Source organism: Bombus vancouverensis, chromosome 5, assembly GCF_051014615.1.
Source record: "Bombus vancouverensis nearcticus chromosome 5, iyBomVanc1_principal, whole genome shotgun sequence".
NCBI lineage: Eukaryota > Metazoa > Arthropoda > Insecta > Hymenoptera > Apidae > Bombus > Bombus vancouverensis.
The window spans coordinates 17,950,743-17,972,227 of NC_134915.1; the positions used below are offsets into that span (position 1 = coordinate 17,950,743).

Sequence of the window (21,485 nt, forward strand, 5' to 3'; positions counted from 1 at the left end):
GGTAGTTTTCGTCGACGTTATGTCGATTTCGTTAGATCGTCAAAGCTACAAGGGCATGTCTCTCGTACGTTCCTTCGGAACTTTAAGAATAACTGTTTCATGCACGTGACTACACGGAACTTTCAAATTAAGAGTTATTGTCAGACGATGGATAAATTTCGGAAATTTACGACGAAGATCTTTTTCTGAGAAGATGTATGTTGTGATTTCGACGTGCTTTGACTTCGTATCGCGTACGTCAAGAAATTAATCTCGATGGTTCTGAGATATTTATTTATTTATGGAAAAAGATAACGAGAATTACGCGCTACATATAGGGTCGGGACATTTACGATCCATTCTAGAACATAGAAATTCTTTTTAGATTCTGAAAGCCTAAACATTTATATTAGAAGATAAATTCAGATAAATCAAGCTAGCAAGTATACAAGTCTCGTGTTCATTTTCTCATCAAAGAATCATTGTTGGCTTGTGAATGCGATCGTTAATTCTAAATAGCTCTATAAGCATATAATCGTAAGATTCTGTTCCCTCTTATAATTCCTTTATAGCATCGAATATTGAAACTTTCGCGTTACGTATTACTACGATATCGGTGGGAAGAATGAACTTGAAGATTAAAGGATCCCAAAGTATCAACGCGGAGTAATATCAATTACCTAAAAACAAGCACCAATTACTCGAATATTCCAAGCAAGTGAACAGCTCGGCCCAAGATGCCGCACATAAATTGCGCGAAGGCCATCAACAGCCAGCAAACAGCTTAACTAAATTACCCTGATCTGCAACTGGACGCGACAAACGCGACGCTCGGCTAATTAGGCAAAGGATAGCGCGGCGGTTGAACGTTCGGACGACACGCGAATTACCGACAAGATGGCGACGGTCGTGCGACAATCCTCGCCGTGGAAGGCGCATCGTGAGTTGCAATTAGGGAAATCAACGCAACGCGTGGTCAGTTAACTTAACGAGTGAATGACTAACGGAGATCCTTATCTTCCGTAGCAGGCAACGAGGGCGGTAAACGTCCGAGAGCTTGGTTAATACGGTTTGTTTATGGAGGCGATACTCGACAGTACCACCATAAATTCGACGACGCCGGGGGTTGTGTTTGCACCCGGTGCTGACTGACGCTGGCAATGACTCATGGAATAAGGGTGGCTTTGCTTAGGTTCCAGGTTAAACGGTGATTTTCACTGAGCCGATTCGTAACGACGTGTAAATAGTCGGACGTACTCTGTCTCTCGAGGACGGACGAAGCGGATCGCCGTCTGCGTTTACATTAATTTCCAGCAGCCCGACTGGGATTCGAGGGTGTTATAAACAACGTGGCGTCTCCGCAGGAACTTTTGTCTCCAGACATATCCTCGTAGGTTTCCAAAGATTCGCGGCTTATCCATGCGAGTTCCATGGAAGTTCCTATGAGAATACAAGTTTCCGATTCGATCAATTCGCGCTTCGAAAGGTATTGTACGCGTACAATTTTTAACTATTTATGAATTGAACTTGCGATTTCGTTTCGTTGGAATAAAATTCGCCAGGCTATTTTATCATTGTTATCTACTTGAATGTTGAAATAAATGTAGCAGATTCAATATATGGATGATCGTTAGTAATTATCGTACATAATTCCGAACACGTTAAGGTATAGTCACTCAAAAGCCTATAACGATACTTATAATAGTAACATGTTAAATCAACGCTCGAAGACGTCTAATAATAAACACGTAAACAAGTCTAACTTGTAGCAAATAAAACTCACGATTCTCAGTAGCATCCTCATCAATATCAATGAGAAACTCCATTTCCCTCATTTTCATTCGAATACAAAGACTCTTATATCGTATAAAATAGAATAAGTACTTGAATATGTAGAAATGCAATATCCTAGAGTCAAATGAAAAATTCAAGCAACTTGAATAAACATCGACGTCGCAAATACAAATAAGTACGTAAAACTATCATTTGCGTTTGAATTCTTTCTATGGCGTCATCCTCTGGTCGGGTTACTTTGTTCCACTGCCAGACAGAAGAATGTAGCCACTTGTTCGAACCTCTTAAACAGGAGGGGCCTTTTTTGTTTTATACAAACTGAAGTGCGCGTCTCCGGAACCCCTGTTTATATTCAAGCATGATTTAAAGGACGAAATATTTACTCAACAAGATTTTACGTCAAATAATTATGACTCGAGTATCCTTTGGATCGAAATATAAGTATCTTCTAAAATTTTACTTTTAAAAAACAGTATGCTGAAGAAACAGAGCTTGTTTGCTTTGAATTAGTATCCATCTTGAGATGTCCAAAGATGAGAGAATTATTTTCGTTGTCTGTTCGCCACCAAGTGGACTCAATCCTATTTCCTATACTTCGGGTTCTCTGTTTTAGTATATTTATAGATTACGTGTCTATTATTTCACGAAACGATACGAATTCTGTGGCAAATATGAATCGATCGATCGATCAACTTACCTGCCTTTCGCGTCGCAAGTATAAATCCTTATTTATCAAGAAAATCACTAAAAGAGTAGGAGTAACGATAACGATCGAGAGGATCGAGGAAGACTCTCAGGTTGTACAAGCAATGAACGCAAAGAACTTAAATAATAATAAAGTATATTAAAAATCGTATACAATTTTGATTTCGATATATGTATATGTATAACGATATGGTCATCGGTCGTCGGTTACTCGTTAACTATGTACTATGGCAACGTAAAAACTTGTATAAAGATGGCGGTCGAGCGTAAAATCGGATCAAACAGAGGATCCACAGTATTTTCAGGAAAAAGAACATAAAAGCTGAACGAGGAAAACGTACTAAAGAAAAATAGAGGGAGACATGATTATTTTGAAATTACATATATACATATACTTCCCCTGTCACAGATATTTTTATACACATACAAAGAAAAGAAAAAACGAAGGAAAAGAGAAGAACGAGAAAATAAAGAAAGATCATACCTAATGAACCAACTCGATGGATGAAATTCCGGGACACATTCGTTACACACAGTATTTTCCATTTTATTGACAATCATCGTGACAAAAAGTGGCTTACAAATACTCGTTATAAACTCCTCCCTCTCGTTTTTTTCTAACGTCGCGTTCGTTCTTTTCGTCGCATCAATCGTTCTGCCATCGCGATAGCAGCGCACTCTTTCTTTTCCCCCTGTCTCGTTCACCCGCCTTTTTTCCTCTCCGCCATCGCCACTACCATCGTTCCATCTCGTCTCGTCATGCTCTTTCTCACTCTTTCCCCCCGTCACTGATCGTCCACGAACGCGACATTGTCCGTTTTCGCTCGTAACAGCTTGGCGTGATATGTGACACTAAAGGTTCTTTACTCTCACTACTTTACAACATTACACGTGTACGTTTTCGTTTGGCAGGGGTCCCCGTCCGGGATGCGATACGGGTCGTGTTATCTTTTTTGTTCTTTTACTTTTTAAGTTGCTTGAGGCAGTTATCGTTTTTCAGTCCGTTTATTTCTTTCCCTTTCGCCCGTCGTTTCTTATACCTTTCCCCCGTTTCCTTCCCGCGTGCATTCCCACCTGCTCCACTCGCAAGACATCTCGCGGGTCGATCGCGAAATTTTCACAGACCAGAAACACCAGCAGCGGCCAGTGACAATGGAAAAACTACATAGCCAAGGTTTTTCTCTCTCTCTCTCGGTGTTTTCTCCTTCTCTTTGTGTTCGGTGACGTTAAAGGAATTTCTAATCTCACGATTGCACGCGATTCGGCTTCCGAAATGTCTTGCGAAAGGAGCAACGATAAAAAATACACTTTCGAGAATCGTACTTTTCCTTCTAGTCCTCCCCTTTTCTCCTTCAGCGATTAGAAAAATTGTGAGATGTCGACATCGCGTCGCAGAAGCACGCGCGTCCTCGTGTCAAGGTCCCGCACATACTTTTACGATCATATATGTATATGTATATGTATATATATATATATATATATATATATTTATATGTATACATACATATATATATATTTATAATGTATCTATAATATATATATATTTACGTACTTAACCATTTATTCGTTTATCCGATTTCGCACTCTGTCAACAGCTACTTGTCTATTGCGGACACAGAAGACACGTAAACGTGTATATGAATTGTCATTTTTTTCCATTTTACCTACGATTTAGTCTCGGGATATACAGAAGTTGTTCTTGTCCTCGTTTCTACGTGCGAGTATGTACGATAGTGTAGTGTATGTGTGTGTAGTATCAGTGGTATTGATATATGTGCGTATGTGCACAACTCCCTAAATCTCTAACTATCAGAGACAGAAAGCCATGCGAGGTATAAAAAACAAGTGTCATTCGGAATCGTGTTACCTCTGCCATCTTTTCCCTTGCAATCTACGCTCAAGATGCGTGTGTATGTATATATATCATATACATACATACATATATATATATATATATATATAAAACGGTAAAGGTTAAGGGGGGCTTCGTTCGGCGGAAAAAAAGACACGTTTGACACCCGAAATTATGTTTTAACGTATGTGTACATACCGTAAGCACACGTTTTTATTTTCTTCCCCGACGCATTCACGATGCGATTGACGCGTTCCTTCGCCCGCGGCAAGACTAGCGGCTCTTTCGAAGCTTCTTTTTATGATATACCCACTGTTATTTGATATCAATTACTCATTGCACCAATAATTTGACACGAGTTCTTTTTCTTTCCTCTCTTACGCCGTGTCAACGATCGATTCACCTTCGAAAGATTGGAAATGGATTTCATAGCTCCACGGACTACACGGTTACACAGATGCGTAAAAAGGAACGCGTAATCATCGCGACTGCGCATGCTCGCGCCTGTACATTCGTATATCTCGTGTCGACCGATAAATCGTTTTTTTGATGATCGTTTCCTTTCCATTTCTCTTTTATATATTTACAGCGTTTTATCTAACACCTAAGAATAATATTTACAGTTACCTTCGTTCTTCGCATTCTTCTCCTCTCTTTACACGTCTCCGCTATACACTTGCTCGTCGTACTTCATACGATCGACGACGGTGAGCCTGTATTCGTGGCTACGAGTACTTTCATTGGTCGAGGATGATCAAATCGATCCTTCCCTGTCTTATACGTTCGCTTCGATTCTTTCGACTAGCGACTAAAATCGTATGAAATTATAAAAACACGCGCTTTGGAATGCCGGACCACCGCCGTAACCCTTAAGTAACGACATCTATAGAAAGTTTGTGTTGTACACCTATACTTCCGTTATGGCTAGGTTAGATAAATAGACGAGACGATACACGTTAGACGGACATGCGGACTGTACGAGTTCCGCTACGGTATATAAGTAAGAAAGATTACAGATAGATACGAATAAGAGACAATTCTCTGTCATACTATCCCATTCGCGCCATATCACACTTATACGTTACTCTACATCCGATCCACGCACTGTCATTACAATCTCACTACACCGGCCGGTCTCGAGCGCCATTTTTTAAGTGTCGCCCTCTGGAACGGTCGCTTCAAGGATCCGTACCATCGTTGCCGCGCTTCGATTCGAATAGCGTTCGCGATACCTGTTTCTTCGCTAATTATCAGAATTTCACCGCTAAATTCTCCAAAATGGTTACAGAGTTAATCGTTAACCTACACATGTAACACGGGATTGAAAGTGACATAGAAAGAAGTAGAAAGGGGTAGAAAAAATGAAGGCGACTCGAGACCCGCGGGAAAGACACGTACGGGCTAATACGTATATTCGGTAATCGAGAAGCACCGTCGCGAGTCGTCGACGCTGTTCGACGCGCGTCGCAAAAAGCCACACGCCGGCGGTACCGAGAAACGCGCACACCTTCGACCCTCTTTTTTCCCTTTCTTCCGAGCCTCGTCTCAGCGTTGAAACGACGACGACCAACTTGCTATCGGAAATCGATTCATACTTCGGTGGCCTGAGTATACGAGGGTGCGAGCCCGTGTGCCGGCGTGAGGGGGCCCGTGGTTGACGCCAACGACCTCCTCGAATATATAGTAGCCGCCGAGTGTGGCGTGTGTGGCGCCGTGTGTGGCGCCGTGTGCGGCGTATGCCTGCGCGAGGCCGAGGCGAAGGGCTAAATGGGCCCGTAGTTACTAAGGGCGGAAGGCCTCTCCTGTTGCACCGATTGCTGCTGTTGTTGCTGCTGGTCGCAGCCCGCGGTGTTCATGTCGCCCCCCGCCGACTGGTGACGTCATACGTGCGACAGAGGAGGTTGTTTGAGGACGTGATGATGGAGATGGTGTTGGGACGCGCTTGCCACGCTGCCAGGTGGAAGTAGAGCGCTTCCAGGGCCAGGTGCCGGTGGATACGGCACTCCGACACGTCCTACGACGCCCTTGATGCTGGTGCTGCCGATTCCTCCGCTGACGCCAGTCACGCCTGCTACCATACCGGCGCCACCGCCTCCGTGACCGCCTCCGCCGCTTCCGCCGCTGAACAAACGCCTCCACAGACGTTTCCACGAGTCGACGGTTTTGCCGCTCCAGATCCACACGCCTGACGTGATACCTACCGCGAGCGCCATAAAGTACTTGAGCATCAGGACGGAGTAGAGAGGTCTTGCCCTTGGCCGACACGGGCAAGCCAACGAATCGAGCCACTCGTTTCTTAACGACGTTTCGTACATGTGACAGGCCAACACTACTCCGGCTGGTAGCGTGTATAGAACGCTGAACACGCCGATTCGTATCATCAGTTTCTCCAGTTTGTCCGCTTTCGCTCCTGGTTGTCGCTTTATCACCGATCGAATTCTGAACAGGCTCACGAAACCCGCCAGAAGGAAGCTGGTCCCCAGTAGAAGATACAAGAATAACGGTACCAGAATGAAGGGTTTTATTCCATCCGGAGCTACCGTGCAGACTCCTGCTACTGGATCCCCTGCTACTCCCCCCGCTAGATACGCCGAGAAAGTTTGAATCGCGGGTACCAGCCAAGCTGCTAGATGGAAGTACTGGGAGTACGAGGCTATAGCTTCGTTGCCCCATTTCAGTCCTGCCGCGAGGAACCACGTGAGCGCGAGGATCACCCACCAGACCGAGGACGCCATGCCGAAGAAGTAGATCATCAGGAAGACGGCTACGCAAGCTTCCGGACCCTGTGCCCTCGACTTCAACGCTGGCCCGTCGCAGGCTATCTCCTCGTGGCCGAACACGCTTCTCGTTAGATAACCTATCGATACGAGGAAGTAGCAGGCTGACAGGAACACTATCGGTCTCTCAGGATACTTGAAGCGCTGGGTGTCGATCAGAAACGTGGTGACGGTCACGAGCGTGCTTGCGGCGCACAGGCCGCTCCACAGAGCCAGCCACACGGCCGCGAACCCTCGCTCTTCGGGGGTGAGAAACGCCCCGTGGCACGGGAGAGCGCAGTTCGGTACTCCGGCAATGTCCTGAATGATGCTCCGGCCGATGCTTATCGGTGGCGCCGGTATGACCCCACTTACGGCCATGCCTGCCAGTCCAGCCCCGTTGCCGATGTTGCCGGTGCTGCTGCCGCTTATCGGTCCCGGAATGACCGTGCCCCCCGCCCCCAGGGGTACGAGGGGTGCCCTGCACCGGCACACGCAGTCCCTCGCCCTTTCCCCCGGGGGATGCTGGCAGTTTTTTTGGTTTTTGCCTGGCTTGCACCGCGGTGGCTGGGTCGTCTTCGACGGCCTGGTTGGGCGTGGTGGCGCTGCTGCTGGTAAAGGGGCGCTACTCGCGGCTCCTCCGTTTCCGGATCCATACCCGGTGCTGCTAGTACGATTGTCCTGTTCCATGCACAAGTTCTCCGGGTCACCATGGGCTGGCAATCTTTCACAGGCCATTCTCTCTGGCCAGGAGAATCCATACTGTTGCATCAACGGTGCGCAACCTGCCCGTGCTCTTTCACAAACGCTTCTACAAGCTGGAAGAGGTTTAGTGTACTCGGGCAAGCATATCGGGGTATACATCGAACAGAGGAAGAATTTCAAATCTGGCGAACATTTGATTTCGACCAATGGCCAGAATTGGTGCACCTCTAAGCCAGCCTCCTCTTGGTTGTCGTGATTCAATTCGTTCGGCATGGCCGTTAGATTGTAACCGATTCCACGACACATTGGGATCGTGATCTCCTCGCATCGACCGTTTCCGTTAACAGCTCCACCGCCTAAAGACGAGTGTCCAACGCCGCTGCTTCCACCTCCAACCACGCTGTTACCAGAACCAACCATGCTACCAGAAGCCGAGCCACTGCCAGGCACGACGCCCACCATCGACGACGACGAGGCAGAAGAAGAGGAGGACGAAGAACCGCTCGATACCGAGCCCACGTTGCTCACTGGACTGATCGCTGATTCTAATCGCACGTTCGGTAATACTGCCAGCAGCAGCAATGGTAACAGGGACGCCATCGTTCGGCTTGGAAGCAGCTTCGTCCGTCGAACGAGTCCCATTTTCCAACGTCGCTTGCTTTACTCCTGCGTGGATCGCATCACTCCGGCCTGAAACACAAAATATTATAGTGTTTTTTAAACGTTTATGAATATCGTGTAGTTCAAGTCGTATCAACCTATTCGGAATTCATTTACGTGAAATTTATTTTTTGACTGCTTGGTCATCAACATACGCCATGAAAGAAACACGAGACCATTCCGGGATAATTCGTGCAATTTTTCATGTTGCCTCGCGTTTTAGCACGTTTCTCGTTAATGCGTGTGTCACTGGTTCTGGCCAAACACAAAGCGTTTCAGCCGGCGCATACAATGTATGCGTATCAATTAGGTTAATGGATGGACGTTAACGCTCTGGTATCTTCCAATTTCGCTGCAATCGTGTTTCGTGGAATACTGCTTTTGTTGCCCAATTCATGGTCGGAACTGGAGCGTACTGATAAACTATCCGGTGTACTTTAAAATAATATAAAGTTATTTAGCCGGTGGATTTCAACAGAGAATAGGCACGCGAATAACACAGAAATTTATTCAATTTATTCAAATTAGGACGATCAGACTAGCATAATGACGATCAATTTTCCGGCATGCGCGAAAAACTTGGGAAGAAACAAAGACAAGATTTAAATAATCGTTATTATTCGAAATAAATAAGTTTTAATTGATCTTTAATTAAATAAAATCAAAAACCCCACAAACCACTATCTTCGCCGCTCATCATCCGTCTCGCTCCGTAATCAGCCATCCCCTAAATGTATTCCATCCTCCATACGTTTTCGTTCGAACAGGATGCAACAAAAACGTGTTCAATCTCAGAGGCCCTTACGGTGGTCCTAATTAAACCCGGGAACGAAATGGTTCTCGCCAATGGAAAAAAGACATCGGCCAGAGTTGTAGCTAGCATAAGATTATATAACGCGAACGGTTGAAGGCGATCAACCGGCCGGTGCTCGTATTTGCATAACCACCCGCCGAATCTCGATTCGTTCGTTAAGAGGCCGCCGAAAGACGCGACCGTCTGCGACCCTAACGAACACGAAGGGCGCGGGGTTCAGGTGGCTGCCGCATAAATCAACGTCCGACGAGGCTAGATCCTTCGCTAGAGATTCCAAGGCAAAGGGTATACACACTCGCACAAGCTTCTATACGCTATGTGAGAAAGGAACGGAACTCTCGATTGGCACGCCATGCGCGTCTCTCTGGATATCTCTCGCCGAGAAAACAGAAAAAGAAACACGACGAAGAAGAAGGTGGAATTGGAAGGTGGAATAGGGCAAAGGAACGCGTGGAAGCGGAGCAGGCACGACGTGACGAGCGAATACGACGAGAGCAGAAAGGTTAACGTGCAATGGAGGGAGCATCAGCCACGGGACGACGACAGTCGGTGGATCTTATAATAGTCGGGCCGCGGAAAACACGTGACCGGAGCGAAATGTTATTGTAGGAGGCGGTGTTAGTTTTACCGTTTGTTAACTGCTAGCACCCCGAGACGCACGCGTTCCCCGAGCTATTTATACGATCTAAAACCCGCCACTGTGTTGCATCTTCGCGAGAACGACTAACTTCTGCCCCTCTCTCCTCGTCTCCTACGAGGCTACGTGTGTGGCTCGTGCCGGAACGGAGATTGACGCGTGCAAGGAAAGGATCAGGGAAACGATCCTGAGCGACGTAGACTCGCTGCATCGGCAGATGGAAGGATTGAGAGAGAACGGAGTTAAGCTGACTTCACACAGAAATATACAGTACTACCGCTTACAAGAATCGATTCAACGATGCAAGTAGAAATTAATATTAAGGATCTAATATCAATATAGCGTCGTACTTTTCTAATGAAATTAAGAAACCGAATAAAAAATCGAGTCGATCGGTTTAACTTTCGAGAGGCTCGTGTTTCTACCGTCCTAACATTCTTCCGTCGTTGGACGCGCACGTACGAGTACGTTCGTGTGAAATTAGCCTAAGAAAGCGTTACGGTGAGTCAAATCGTGTGGCTGTCTAGTCGAGACGGATGTGTATTTTCCTCCCTTGCCCGGCTTCCGGTTCAGAGCCAGGTCTAAGCCATCCAGAGAGCCTGTATTCGACGTTTTGCGGTACTAAGCCGTTCATTCGTCATGAACAATGGTATTCAAACGAAATGCTGCCTCGAGAGACCGGGACGAACCGGGAGGATCGAGGATCCTTAAAAAGCTCCAGTCTGTAAAAGTTGCAAATATGCAAGTAGTCAACCTCGTCGATCGTCGTCGTCTCGGAGTAGAATACTCGCGAAACTCGTGCATCCAGCGTTGGTTTTAACAAAGAAGGAGCGTATAAAAGGCGTCTCTATCTCGCAGAAGCTCTGTGCTCAAACACGAGAAAGGTCAACTGGCTGGCATGTTAATTCGATATTCATGGCATTCAGTATGCAGGTTCGTAACGTCTGAATGGACGACTTCGATCGGTCTCTTGCGATGTCTTCGCGTTCGACAGCACCTTTTTTCGTTTCAGCCACCCTATGTCGTGCCTCTCTGATATTTGAAAGCACGTGACTCATGCGAGTGGAACCCACGCCCGCTAAAGACACCCCTTGAATTTAAGGGGGAGCATGTGAACGTGCACCTTTGGACCTTTGGTGTCCATTCTTTGGTGTCCACGTGACCATTTTTTACTACGTAAGTTTAAAAGAACGATGACGATTAGTTCGATATGACTTTAACTTTCGAGATCAGTTATACCAATGTATTCTCGGTGAAAATTCATCGACTAACCTTGTCATCCAAATATTCAAATTTCCTTCGAGTATCCTTTTGCCCAATTCTCGAGCTTGAAATATCTAGAATATTAAGAGAAAACGACAGGAATAATAAATTACCGCGACACCTGCAACCTTCTTCCAGTCTGGACCGACATCGAATCGAAAGGATCATCGAGCATTTTCAAAGAGTGACAAGCGGATCGATTAATCGCTCTCGTATCATTCAGCCCTCCCACTCACCGCGTCTCACAAAGCAATTAAAATCAACGAACCTGCCTCCAATACATCTTTCAGAGTCTCTAACGTAAAACAGCGGACAGGAAGAGAACGCGCACGCCTTTTCGATTATTAATCCACGTGGCCTCGTCGTCGTAATTCATCCAGCCAAACGAATCCCACTCGTTCGCTCGCGCGAGCACCTTATAGCGGAACACGGTCACGCGCGATTCGACCGATCGATCGTTAATCGTCGAAGAACAACGTGCGGCGCTTATTGACGCGTCAGAGAGGCCTGGCCCACGACCGGGAAATTATCGCGCTCGAAAACGCGATACTCCGTGCTTCATCGCCGCGGGAACAAGCTATCGCTTATTATTCCGAGCTCACCTTCGCGCTCCTTCCCTCTACGTGACCATCGTACACCGCCATTCACCATCTTGTCTCGTGGAATACGGCGTGTTCGTGATGAAGATGATGCTTTCCCTCGCCCATTCGCGCTATAATTTCCCATTAAGGTACATTTTCGCGGGATACTTTGGACGTTCCAGAAGGGGAGAGGATGGTGGATCGTGTCGGGTAATGAATCAGTTTTAAAGGCCTCGCCCTTGCCAGGAATACGGCTCGGCCCCGCTGCCGGCGTTGTTTGGCTTATGATTTACTCCTCTCGCATGCAAATCCTCCGTCACGTCCTTCCGTTTCTTTCTGAAGATGTGGGCGAAACGAGAATACTCGCCAGGAAATTTTTCTTCCGACGTCTTGTGATTGCGGAGGGGCGTTCTTTATTTAAGGGGTTGTGGTCCGTTTGGCGAATGCTCGTTTTATTCTAATTTTTTGCGGACTTGCTTCATCAAACGATAAGCTTCTTCAATTCAGACGCTTATGACTGTGACAGTAATTATTAAGCAAAGGAATTATTGGTTTCAAGTAAATCATGGTCAAAATTCGATTTATTCGAGCAACTCTGTCGACGCAATCGATGAATTTCAGTTTATACGTATTTCAATAAACAGACTAACGAACAGCGTTTGGAACAAATATCATCGCCTAAAGTAAAGACATTTCTGATAATGCAAATCCAGCAGAAGTGGTATTTTAACAGCAACAAATGTTTAGTAGATATATATACATGTATTATTCATACTTCGTTTCGATTTATTTACTGGCTTCTTATTTGAATATATATCGAAGCATCATATTGAACCACATATTGAAGCATCGAGATATTAAGCATATTTGATTGACAGTTGCATTTCAATGTAAATGGTTCAAGTGCCTTCATTACGTTATGAATACAAAAAAGATAAAAGCGTCGGTATAAATTCCAAACCACGAGCGATTTTTTAAAGCTGTTGATAGATCACGTACGAAAACAAACGTCGGCAGAACGTTACGTAAAAAGAAGAGGGCCCGACCAATTGGATTTCTGAGCAGGGATTCGAACTCGAATTTTTCTTTCACCCGTGCCTGACTGCTTTAACCAATTAAGCTGTCCAGCCTGTCAACAGATCCTTTCCCCGTGAGTCACACGCTCATAACGGCCTGATAAATGCGGGCGTCCTTGCTCACGTACGAAATTAAGATTTAAAAACCAATAAAAAACACATCAAATTTAAGATCAACCTTTCTATTACCAATTAGAAATACTCGTCTACGACAATGGTATTGAAAATTCGCTTCACGATTATGAGAAACGTTATACTCCGTTAAGTTTTGCCACTGTTATACGCATACTCGCTGTTATTCCCAGCGAAACAATGAGAACCACAGCAATAATTTTGTATGGTAATTACGGTAAACGTTCGGATACCAGCTATTATTCCAGGAATAATGAGTTGATTGATGAATAGTTTTAGATTCGCGTGCAACAGTGGGGATCGGGTAATTATCATTATCATCGGTACTTCATCAATGTCTAATTTCTACTGGATTTCCATCTATATTAGGACTGGAATACAGAAATTGAATAATATCGGAATTTCCGAATGACATTATCTTCTTCCATCGGAGACAGCCTATTATACCTGTGTTGCGTTGATTAAAGAGATTAAAGAGATATCGTGCATTTCGTAATTCGATTCATCGTGATAAAAAAATCAGAGATTGCAACTTCAATTGCAACGAAAAGTATGCCATTATAGTCGCCGTGAGAGAACTTTACAAACATCGATAAATACGTGTCCGCTTTTAACCCTCGTGCGTTTTCTACGTGACAATCTGACAGGTTGCAATAAATATAAAAAGACAGGCTACGTCTTACATTATTCCGGAATAATGCGAATAATGTTATTTCAGAATGCACAACAAACGTTCGTTCTTCTACTGCTTACTTGCTTACTCTCTTCCTTCGACAATTTTTAAATTCCCTCCTTTTCCGATTTCTTACATCTCGTCAAATATCTAGAAAGAGCAAAAGATATTTTTCTTACTGCATAAAATGCGATTCGAGTCGCAAAGAGAATTATCTCATCATTGCGTTGATTTATCATTAATTCACTGAGTGAATTAACGAGACATGGTTGAGATTCGAAAAACCTGGAAAACATTTAGAAACGACGAATAAAACTCTATACTCTTTTTTAAACCTGAATAATTCGGTACACCGAAGGCGCGAAAGCGGATATCTGAACTGAACGTCAACCACGCCGTAACAACTGCGTTCGTCGCACAACGAACACTTTCAGTTGAAAGCATGACGCAGCAAAAAGGGGGTCCTTCCCTCCATCTTGTCAAAATACCGTCACTCGGGATAACAAACCGTAATTGAAACTAAATTCCATTGCACACAAGGTACAGGCGACGCGCGTCGAACGCCATCAAGAGATCCTTCGTGGAGCGCGCGTGTTCGCTCGAGCGAATCAAGGAGGCATCAAAGCTAAATGAGAAATCATCCCGGGACACGGAGCTGGTCGATTCGTCTCGGGGGCATCGCGTTTTCTCTCGATGGTCGCCTCGCGGAGGGGTTTCTCTGATCGGCGCGCGAGAAGCGGCCAATTTGTCGACGCCAGGTGATCATAACTCACGGCGAACGAGCCTGCGCTCGACGAGGACGCGGCAGGAAATCGCGTGAAAAGGCTCCAGGCTCGAGTTCACTCGCCTCCGTGGTCTTTGGTCTCTACAACGCGTGGTCGTCGAGAAACTTTTCATTTTGTTGTGCGCTAACTTAGAAAATAAAACAAAGGTCTTTGGAAACAAGAATAAGTCTTTTATTCGAGAGAAGAATCGAGAATAGGACGATCAGAGCGAAGGTACGCCGAACCATCCACAGGCTCTAGAAAAAAATTCTAAACGGTGGAAAACCTTTGTCCAAGCGAATTTGAAGGTACGGCGAACTAATTTAATTCAGTTTAGTTCAATTCCTAATTTCTAGAACAAAACTGCGATAGAAAATAAATTGACTCGCGATTGACTGAAAAAGCATAGCAGGGTTAATCGTTCGTGGTCGCGTTTCCTTTTTCGATGGCGAAATATCCGAAATATATTATATCTGTGTTCTTTGCAACAATTATCGCACAAGCATAAATTAAACGTATAAACTAGTCTTCCATCTAGAGACAAGCCTATTCCGTAGTTCGGTTGAACAAAACGTAGGGTTGTGTCAAGCTCGCGATATGCAACGTGGAAGTCGCGTATACCGAGCTTTTCAATTTCCTCGATTCGCTACTTACAAGGGCGATAAAGTCCGCTTTCTACGGGCCGCTAAATACAGCAGGCGGAATAATAACGCGTCGAAACTCCATTACGATTTGAAAGGGGGCTCGAGGCAGACAGCGGCGCGCGCGAAAGGATTAACAAGTTTGTTTCACCGCGCAGACATTTAACGCGCCGATATATAGCCTTCTCTCTCCATGCAGCAGCTCCCATGCACGGGCTGCTTCAATTATTAACATTCCGCGTCGAACCCGTTCCAAGCGCGCGTATTCAGCCTGTCCCGCGGCGCAGCTCGCGTTTACTCGTTCGCTGGCTCGCGTCTAGCCCCGCAATAAGACGAACGAACAGAAGGGAGACGCTACCACAGACCGCGAGAACGAGACTGCGAGCGATTTCGTTGTTCGTGTGTCCCAGTTGCTGCCCTCCCCGAACCGTTCTCTCCGGCTTGAATTCATGATTAATGCGTGTGACGCGCGATTTGATATAAAACCTGACACCGCGCGCCGTCAGTTTTGCCAACTAACGAGCGCGTCGCGCGAGCACCTTATCCATACCTCGCCATAAATCAAAGCGATCGCGCGGAGATTTATGCATCTTTCGGGGCCATAGGATTTCTTCTTTCGGCCTGTGTGTGGGTCTGCCCGAGTCTCGTGGTTCTCGTTTCGCGAACAAAGAAACGCGTTTCTGGGATTGCGTATCTTTGATGTATAGCTGTTACCTTTGACCGGAGGCTCGTGACGAAATTGTTGGAGGAGCGTTCATCGAGCCGAGATTTCTCCTGTTCTTTACGACGGTTTCTGGCTTTTTCGTTTAATTGAAATTCTACGTGTCGGTAGGTTTTTTTTTGGAAGATTTATAAGAAGCTTGCGTTACAGGGTTAGACGATGCCTGGAGATTTCTCGAGATTTCGCAATCTCCGAGAATGCCCGGCTTAAATTCGATTCTAATCTCTTTACTGTTACAGGCTTTCGAGAAATCTGACAAAATTCTCTGACACTTTTCACGACGTCTGTTTAACGGAAGATAAGAATGCTTTCGAAGGAAACGCAAGGATCAAATTTTACTCGATCGACCGAAACGATGACAAATTTATCGAGTGATTCGTATTTCTCTGCGATCTGCCTAGATTATTCTTTGCTTTAACTTCTTGCATCGATTTAATGGTTTCATTTTACAACGTGCAACAACGTATACTCGTGATACAAATTATAAATCCTACACTTGGTATCGTTGTAAATTCGGTAGTAGATATCCCGCACTCGTAAAACAGAAAATTACTCGATAAAAATTCATTCTGTGTTGCAAAATTCTTGTTTACCACGTTCGAAAGATCGACAAGCAGCCATATCGAACAATGCGTGAAATTAACGTTAAATTAGTACACGTTCTTGAAAAACGTACGCTATGTGTCAATGAGACAAAACCTTAACGTTAAAATTCCGCAAGGCAAAAGTTCTATACACGAAGCTAGAACTTTTCAAACTAGTAGAGACAATGGAGGCAGAAAAATCCTTCGTAAAACTTTTTCCTACCGCGGAGCACGATTTCTATTCTAACGACGTTAATTCACTCGGTTAATAAGCAGCCAAGCTAACTGAACGGCAGCACGGTGGAACGCCGACGAAACTCTTTCTATTTCGAACAATATTCGGCAAAACGAGCAAAGCTCTAGACACCTGTTGCGACTCTAACCGGAAAACGAGCCACTTTTCCCCGGTAAAAATCCGCCCTCGCGACGAACAGTCGCCACTCCGCCGTCCGAGCTGCTCCAGAAAACAAAAATCCTCTGCCATTCGTTTAGACCAGCCTCTGGCGAACCATTCGCGAATCCGCCGACTTCGTCCTATTTTGATACCAGTGGAATTCCATTTGTGTGAACCGTAAAAACAAGACTCGGTGATCGATCGATTCGAGATATGTCATCCAACGAGGCTCGTTGAAAATTTCATGAAAAGTAAATGGAAAAATTAACTTTCAGACAAATAATTGCATAGAACGCTACCAGGAGTATCTAAAATTTGAAAAGTATAACGTGGAATTCGCTTAGCCGAACTAATATTTCTATCGTTTAAACGAGAAGCATAAACGAATTGTCGCGATACAACAGAATTCATTTCGACGAACAAATAGTTTCTACGTTCCTACATAATTCGCTAATTTTCTCCATTGAAATTCAAACAGGTAATAGGAGTACGCGCGCAGATATGTAAATGTGCACTCGATTAACCAAAGTTCGCTTGATCAAACACCAACTGAAACGTTCCAACAAATGAACTTCGACTACATCCCGTTTGCTCGGAACTTCGCGTGGCTCGAGTTCGATTTACGGAGCAAAAAGGGTACGTCGTCGCGAGAATCGTATAATTCATCGCGAATAAACAACGAGAGGCGAAATACAGGGTCTCCCATAAACGGTGAAATTAATTCCTTCCGAGAAGCTCGATCGGGGGCAACGGTGTTAATTATAGACGAAACATGCGCTCAACGTTCGATCCGTTCTCTCTGGACGGCGAGATCTTCGTCCCGATTGGTCAAGAGGAAACCTCGAGGCGGAATTTCAAATCGGCGTCCCGTCGCGCGACGCGTCGTTGCATGATGGATCGACAAGCGGAGAATAAAAATCGCCAAAGGAAACCGCCACGAGTTATAACAGCAACGAAAGTGACGAGGAACGTCTTGAGAAAGAGGGAAGAGGAAAGAGAGAAATCGTGAAACACGAGTGACCTACGGGTTTCGTGGAAGCCACGAAAGAAGAATAAATTCTGTCGAATAAATTCTATTCGCGCCCCGCGACCACTCTTCTTCGTCCCCCTTCCCCCTCTCTCTTTCCTTTTTCTATACACGTCGACGTTTTTGCATAAATTATCCTGTTACCACGGGAGGTCTGTCGCGAGGTTGCTCCTTTCTCGATAGGGAAAATATTTGCGAGCGTGGGGAAGCGTATCCGGCGACAGAGTGACGCTCGTTTTATTTCGCGCTTACCCGGCTCGTCTCTCTTTTGCGTCTCCCCTTTCTCTCCTGCTATTTTGACTCTCTCTCTATCTCTCCCTCTCTCTCCTCTTTTTTACTTTTTTCTTATTCTTCGCTTTACTTTTTAGTTCTTTCCTTTTTTCGTTCTCCGATTCTTGTCCTTTGATATTTCGTTTTCTTACGGAGTCGTTTCGATTCCAAGTAGACGCGGGGAGACCTTGACAATCTCTCGCGAAAATATACGAGCGGAGATATTTTTTTCGCGCCAAGAGAGTGGAGAAAAGATCGTAAAAATTCGAGTTACGATAAGAATTTGAAGGCTGTTTCCTGGGGCGGGATATGTCCCTTCTTGAAATTCAAGGGTATTCCCGCCGCCGCGAGAGGGCAAATTGTTGGCGCGTTTTTCGAACACGGAATGGTTGGTATCGAGACGCGCATTCTTCCGCGTATACCATAAAATATTCTTACCAACTTGTGCAAAGGGTAGAACTTAATTACGATATTTTTTGCTTAAAAGACACGAAATAACACTATCAATTTACGAAAGTTTACACAGTTGTGAACGTACAGCGGAAAAGAACACGTAAGATTACGATTCCTTTTCGTACTCAAAATATGTTATCATAGCTATACACAAATTGAAGCGATTCTTTAAAATACAGCGTCGTTGTGCCGTTTCCAACTCGCATAATCTAAAAGAAGATTAAACAACTTCCTGGAAAACATGTTTCTCGAGTTCTTTCTTTTGAACCACTCTATATGAGCTATAAACGATATCAAGGTGCTATAACTTCAAAATTACATCTCAAGTCTTCCAAGTAAACGTTGGTTTGCGCTAGCGTTTTATTGTACGTAATTTACATAAATTAGGATAAGACCTTGGAGTTGATTAAGAGTTTCTGAAATACCCGGAGGAGAAGTCCGGGGATGACGAGATGGTATCACGAAGATGTACCAAACTTTGCGTAGGTATATATCTCTATAAATCGATTCAAATTACTCGCAACATCCACAGGTACAGAAAGTCATCTTGTACGGATTTAAATGACGAAGCGTTAAAAATATAGCGGAGAGCAAAGGAAGTTAACAGACAGGTCTCTACTTTGAAACTCTACACCTCCACCTCGATATCACGTTTCGCGGTTAGGTTTCACGCTTTCCATATTAAAAATAACGACATTAATAAATTGTCGTCTCACGTTGTAAAAGGCGTGCGAGCAACAACGTTCGAAAAGATGTCTCGAAATGATATTCCAATAAATTCGCGTACATCGTTCCGCGACATCGATACGTATGTACTTTAGCTGCAGCTTGGTCCAGATCGGTGTGATTAATCGGCAGATCGACGAATAAAAATTCATTCGAACAATGCCCGATTCTGCGACCTCTACCCATGTTCCTAATTTTCAATATATGAATTTTAATCTTTACACTTTACTCGTGTAAATAGTCGTCTATTTGGCATTTTTTCAGAATTATCCGCCAATTCTCAATTTTTCGTCTCGTCGATTCATTTCGTCGTCCGATTGACAATCGTCGATGCAAAATATCATTTGCGGCAAAAGAAAGAAATTCGTTAGTCGATTAAACAACGATTAAAGGTGTAACATTTATATAACGTCTGTTTCTAGGACGAACGAAACAGAATCAGAATATTAAAAATATAAATTGTTCGTATTTTCCTACACTTGAAAGTATCGTTCGTTTAATTCCGCGGTTAATCAAATATCAGTTTCGTTTTATGTTTATTCTTCTAACGATAAATATAAAACATCGTCTTACGAAAAGCAGCAATGAGATGACCAACGACATACTTCACCGGTTAAATGACTTCAGGCCTTAACCAAAAAGGAAAGAAAATGTAGAAAGTTCTTGCGAGGCTAATCACACGATTAATGGCGGCAATTAATTAAAATTATGCCCGCTTGTTTCGTAGCGATCGATCGGATGAGAAGCACTGACGAGTCGATGCGGACAAACGGCAGGTAAAATATATCTGCTGTCGCTCGAAACATTTTGCACGGGACGAAGATATACGTCGAACGACTGAATATGTACAACGTTACGAGAGAGAACTCGCCAAAGAAACCAGAATTTTATATGTGTGCGCACTCGATGAAAAATCGTCACGGCGTTTCTTCGTCGCGTCGGTCGATTCTTCCAGGACGTCCAATCTCCACGGAAGTCGATCTCATCGCCGATTCCCTTCGACTCTTCGGAATGACGCGATTACAGCGAATAGTGATTTATCGGTAGGTTACTTCAGGTACCGCGTTGTGCAACGAAAATTAAGTGCGACGTTTCGCCTGGGTTTTATTTAATTTGACATTTTCTTTTATATTATGTTGCACTTATTAAATCGCTTTCGTTTTCGATTAAAAGATTAAAACGATTAAAAGACACGAATACTTGTTCGCGATTTTTGTTACCTGATAAATAAACAATTTCTAACAAATAAGGGTCGTTTAAAAATGGAGAATTAGTATCATCTACCAAATTATATCAAATTCTCTTGTGCCACTCTACACTGTGCAAATTCTATGATTATTTTTTCACGAAGGAAATATTCTATTCCATATTCTATTTAAAAATTCGAAGATACGCTTCAATTGCATATAGTCTGCACTCCAGTTCCACCAAATTTTTCTTCAATAGATAGAAATAAAAGCAATTCGTGTTTTTCCAACTTGTTGCACGTGCAACTTCAAAAGAGAAGTTGAGCTTCATCTACAAAATGTACGCTACGCAAACAGAACGGATAAATTCGCTAGGTTGTCCCCATAAAACGTGCCGTGAAAGCGCGTCGCGATTCGCGCGACACACGGCCGCTATTTAAGCGGTCATTAACGCGATTCGTGTAAACACAAATCACGATCCGCGTTAATAACCGGATGTCCCAGCATTAATTAACGCCGCTGGCAGCCGTGACACAGCGCGACGGGAAAGTGCCCCGTAAATTCGAATTAAACTCATCCGCAACGCGCGATCGGCATGTACGAAGCCCAAATCCCAAATTAAATATCGGATCGTAACGAATCGCGCCACAGATTCTTACCAATGGACCGGACGTTAGTTTCCCTTCCGTCCAATGGAAAACCACGATTAACGGGCCACGGTTTCCATCGATACGCCGTTTGCGTAATTTTCGCGCGCGTTGCGTACGATTTTCGCTAAAAAGAAGCGAACCGAATCGAAATCGAAGCGATCGAGGCGCGATACGCGATCGAACGTGGTGCATCGGCCAGATCGATGAACCGGCTGGCAACGCGTTTCCGGTCGAGCTGTCTGTTCCGTGAATTCTACGCGGCATCGTCCATTTATCGACGAGGCGGATCGCGATTAAAATGGCAATCGAAACGCGAGCATCGGCCGATCGCATCAGGAAATTTGAAGGTACGTACCCTTCAAAGCCAACGAAAATGTGCTCTATGCGCGGCTTACGAGCCTGTAAAATATCTTTTTTTCCGTTGCATCCTACCGATCGCTG

General features: G+C 44.6%; 1 protein-coding gene across 3 annotated transcripts in view; it reads right to left on the reverse strand.

Annotated features, from left to right (window-relative positions):
* Window positions 1–2,597: 2,597 nt before the first annotated feature.
* fz2 (frizzled 2) overlaps window positions 2,598–21,485 on the reverse strand; it is a 134,341-nt gene continuing 115,453 nt past the window's right edge. For all 3 annotated transcript variants that reach the window (XM_033337233.2, XM_033337231.2, XM_033337232.2), the window contains exon 2: window positions 2,598–8,481. In XM_033337233.2, coding sequence (XP_033193124.2) covers window positions 6,211–8,433 — 2,223 coding nt within the window. In that variant the 5' untranslated portion in view covers window positions 8,434–8,481 and the 3' untranslated portion in view covers window positions 2,598–6,210. The remainder of the gene's footprint in view (window positions 8,482–21,485) is intronic.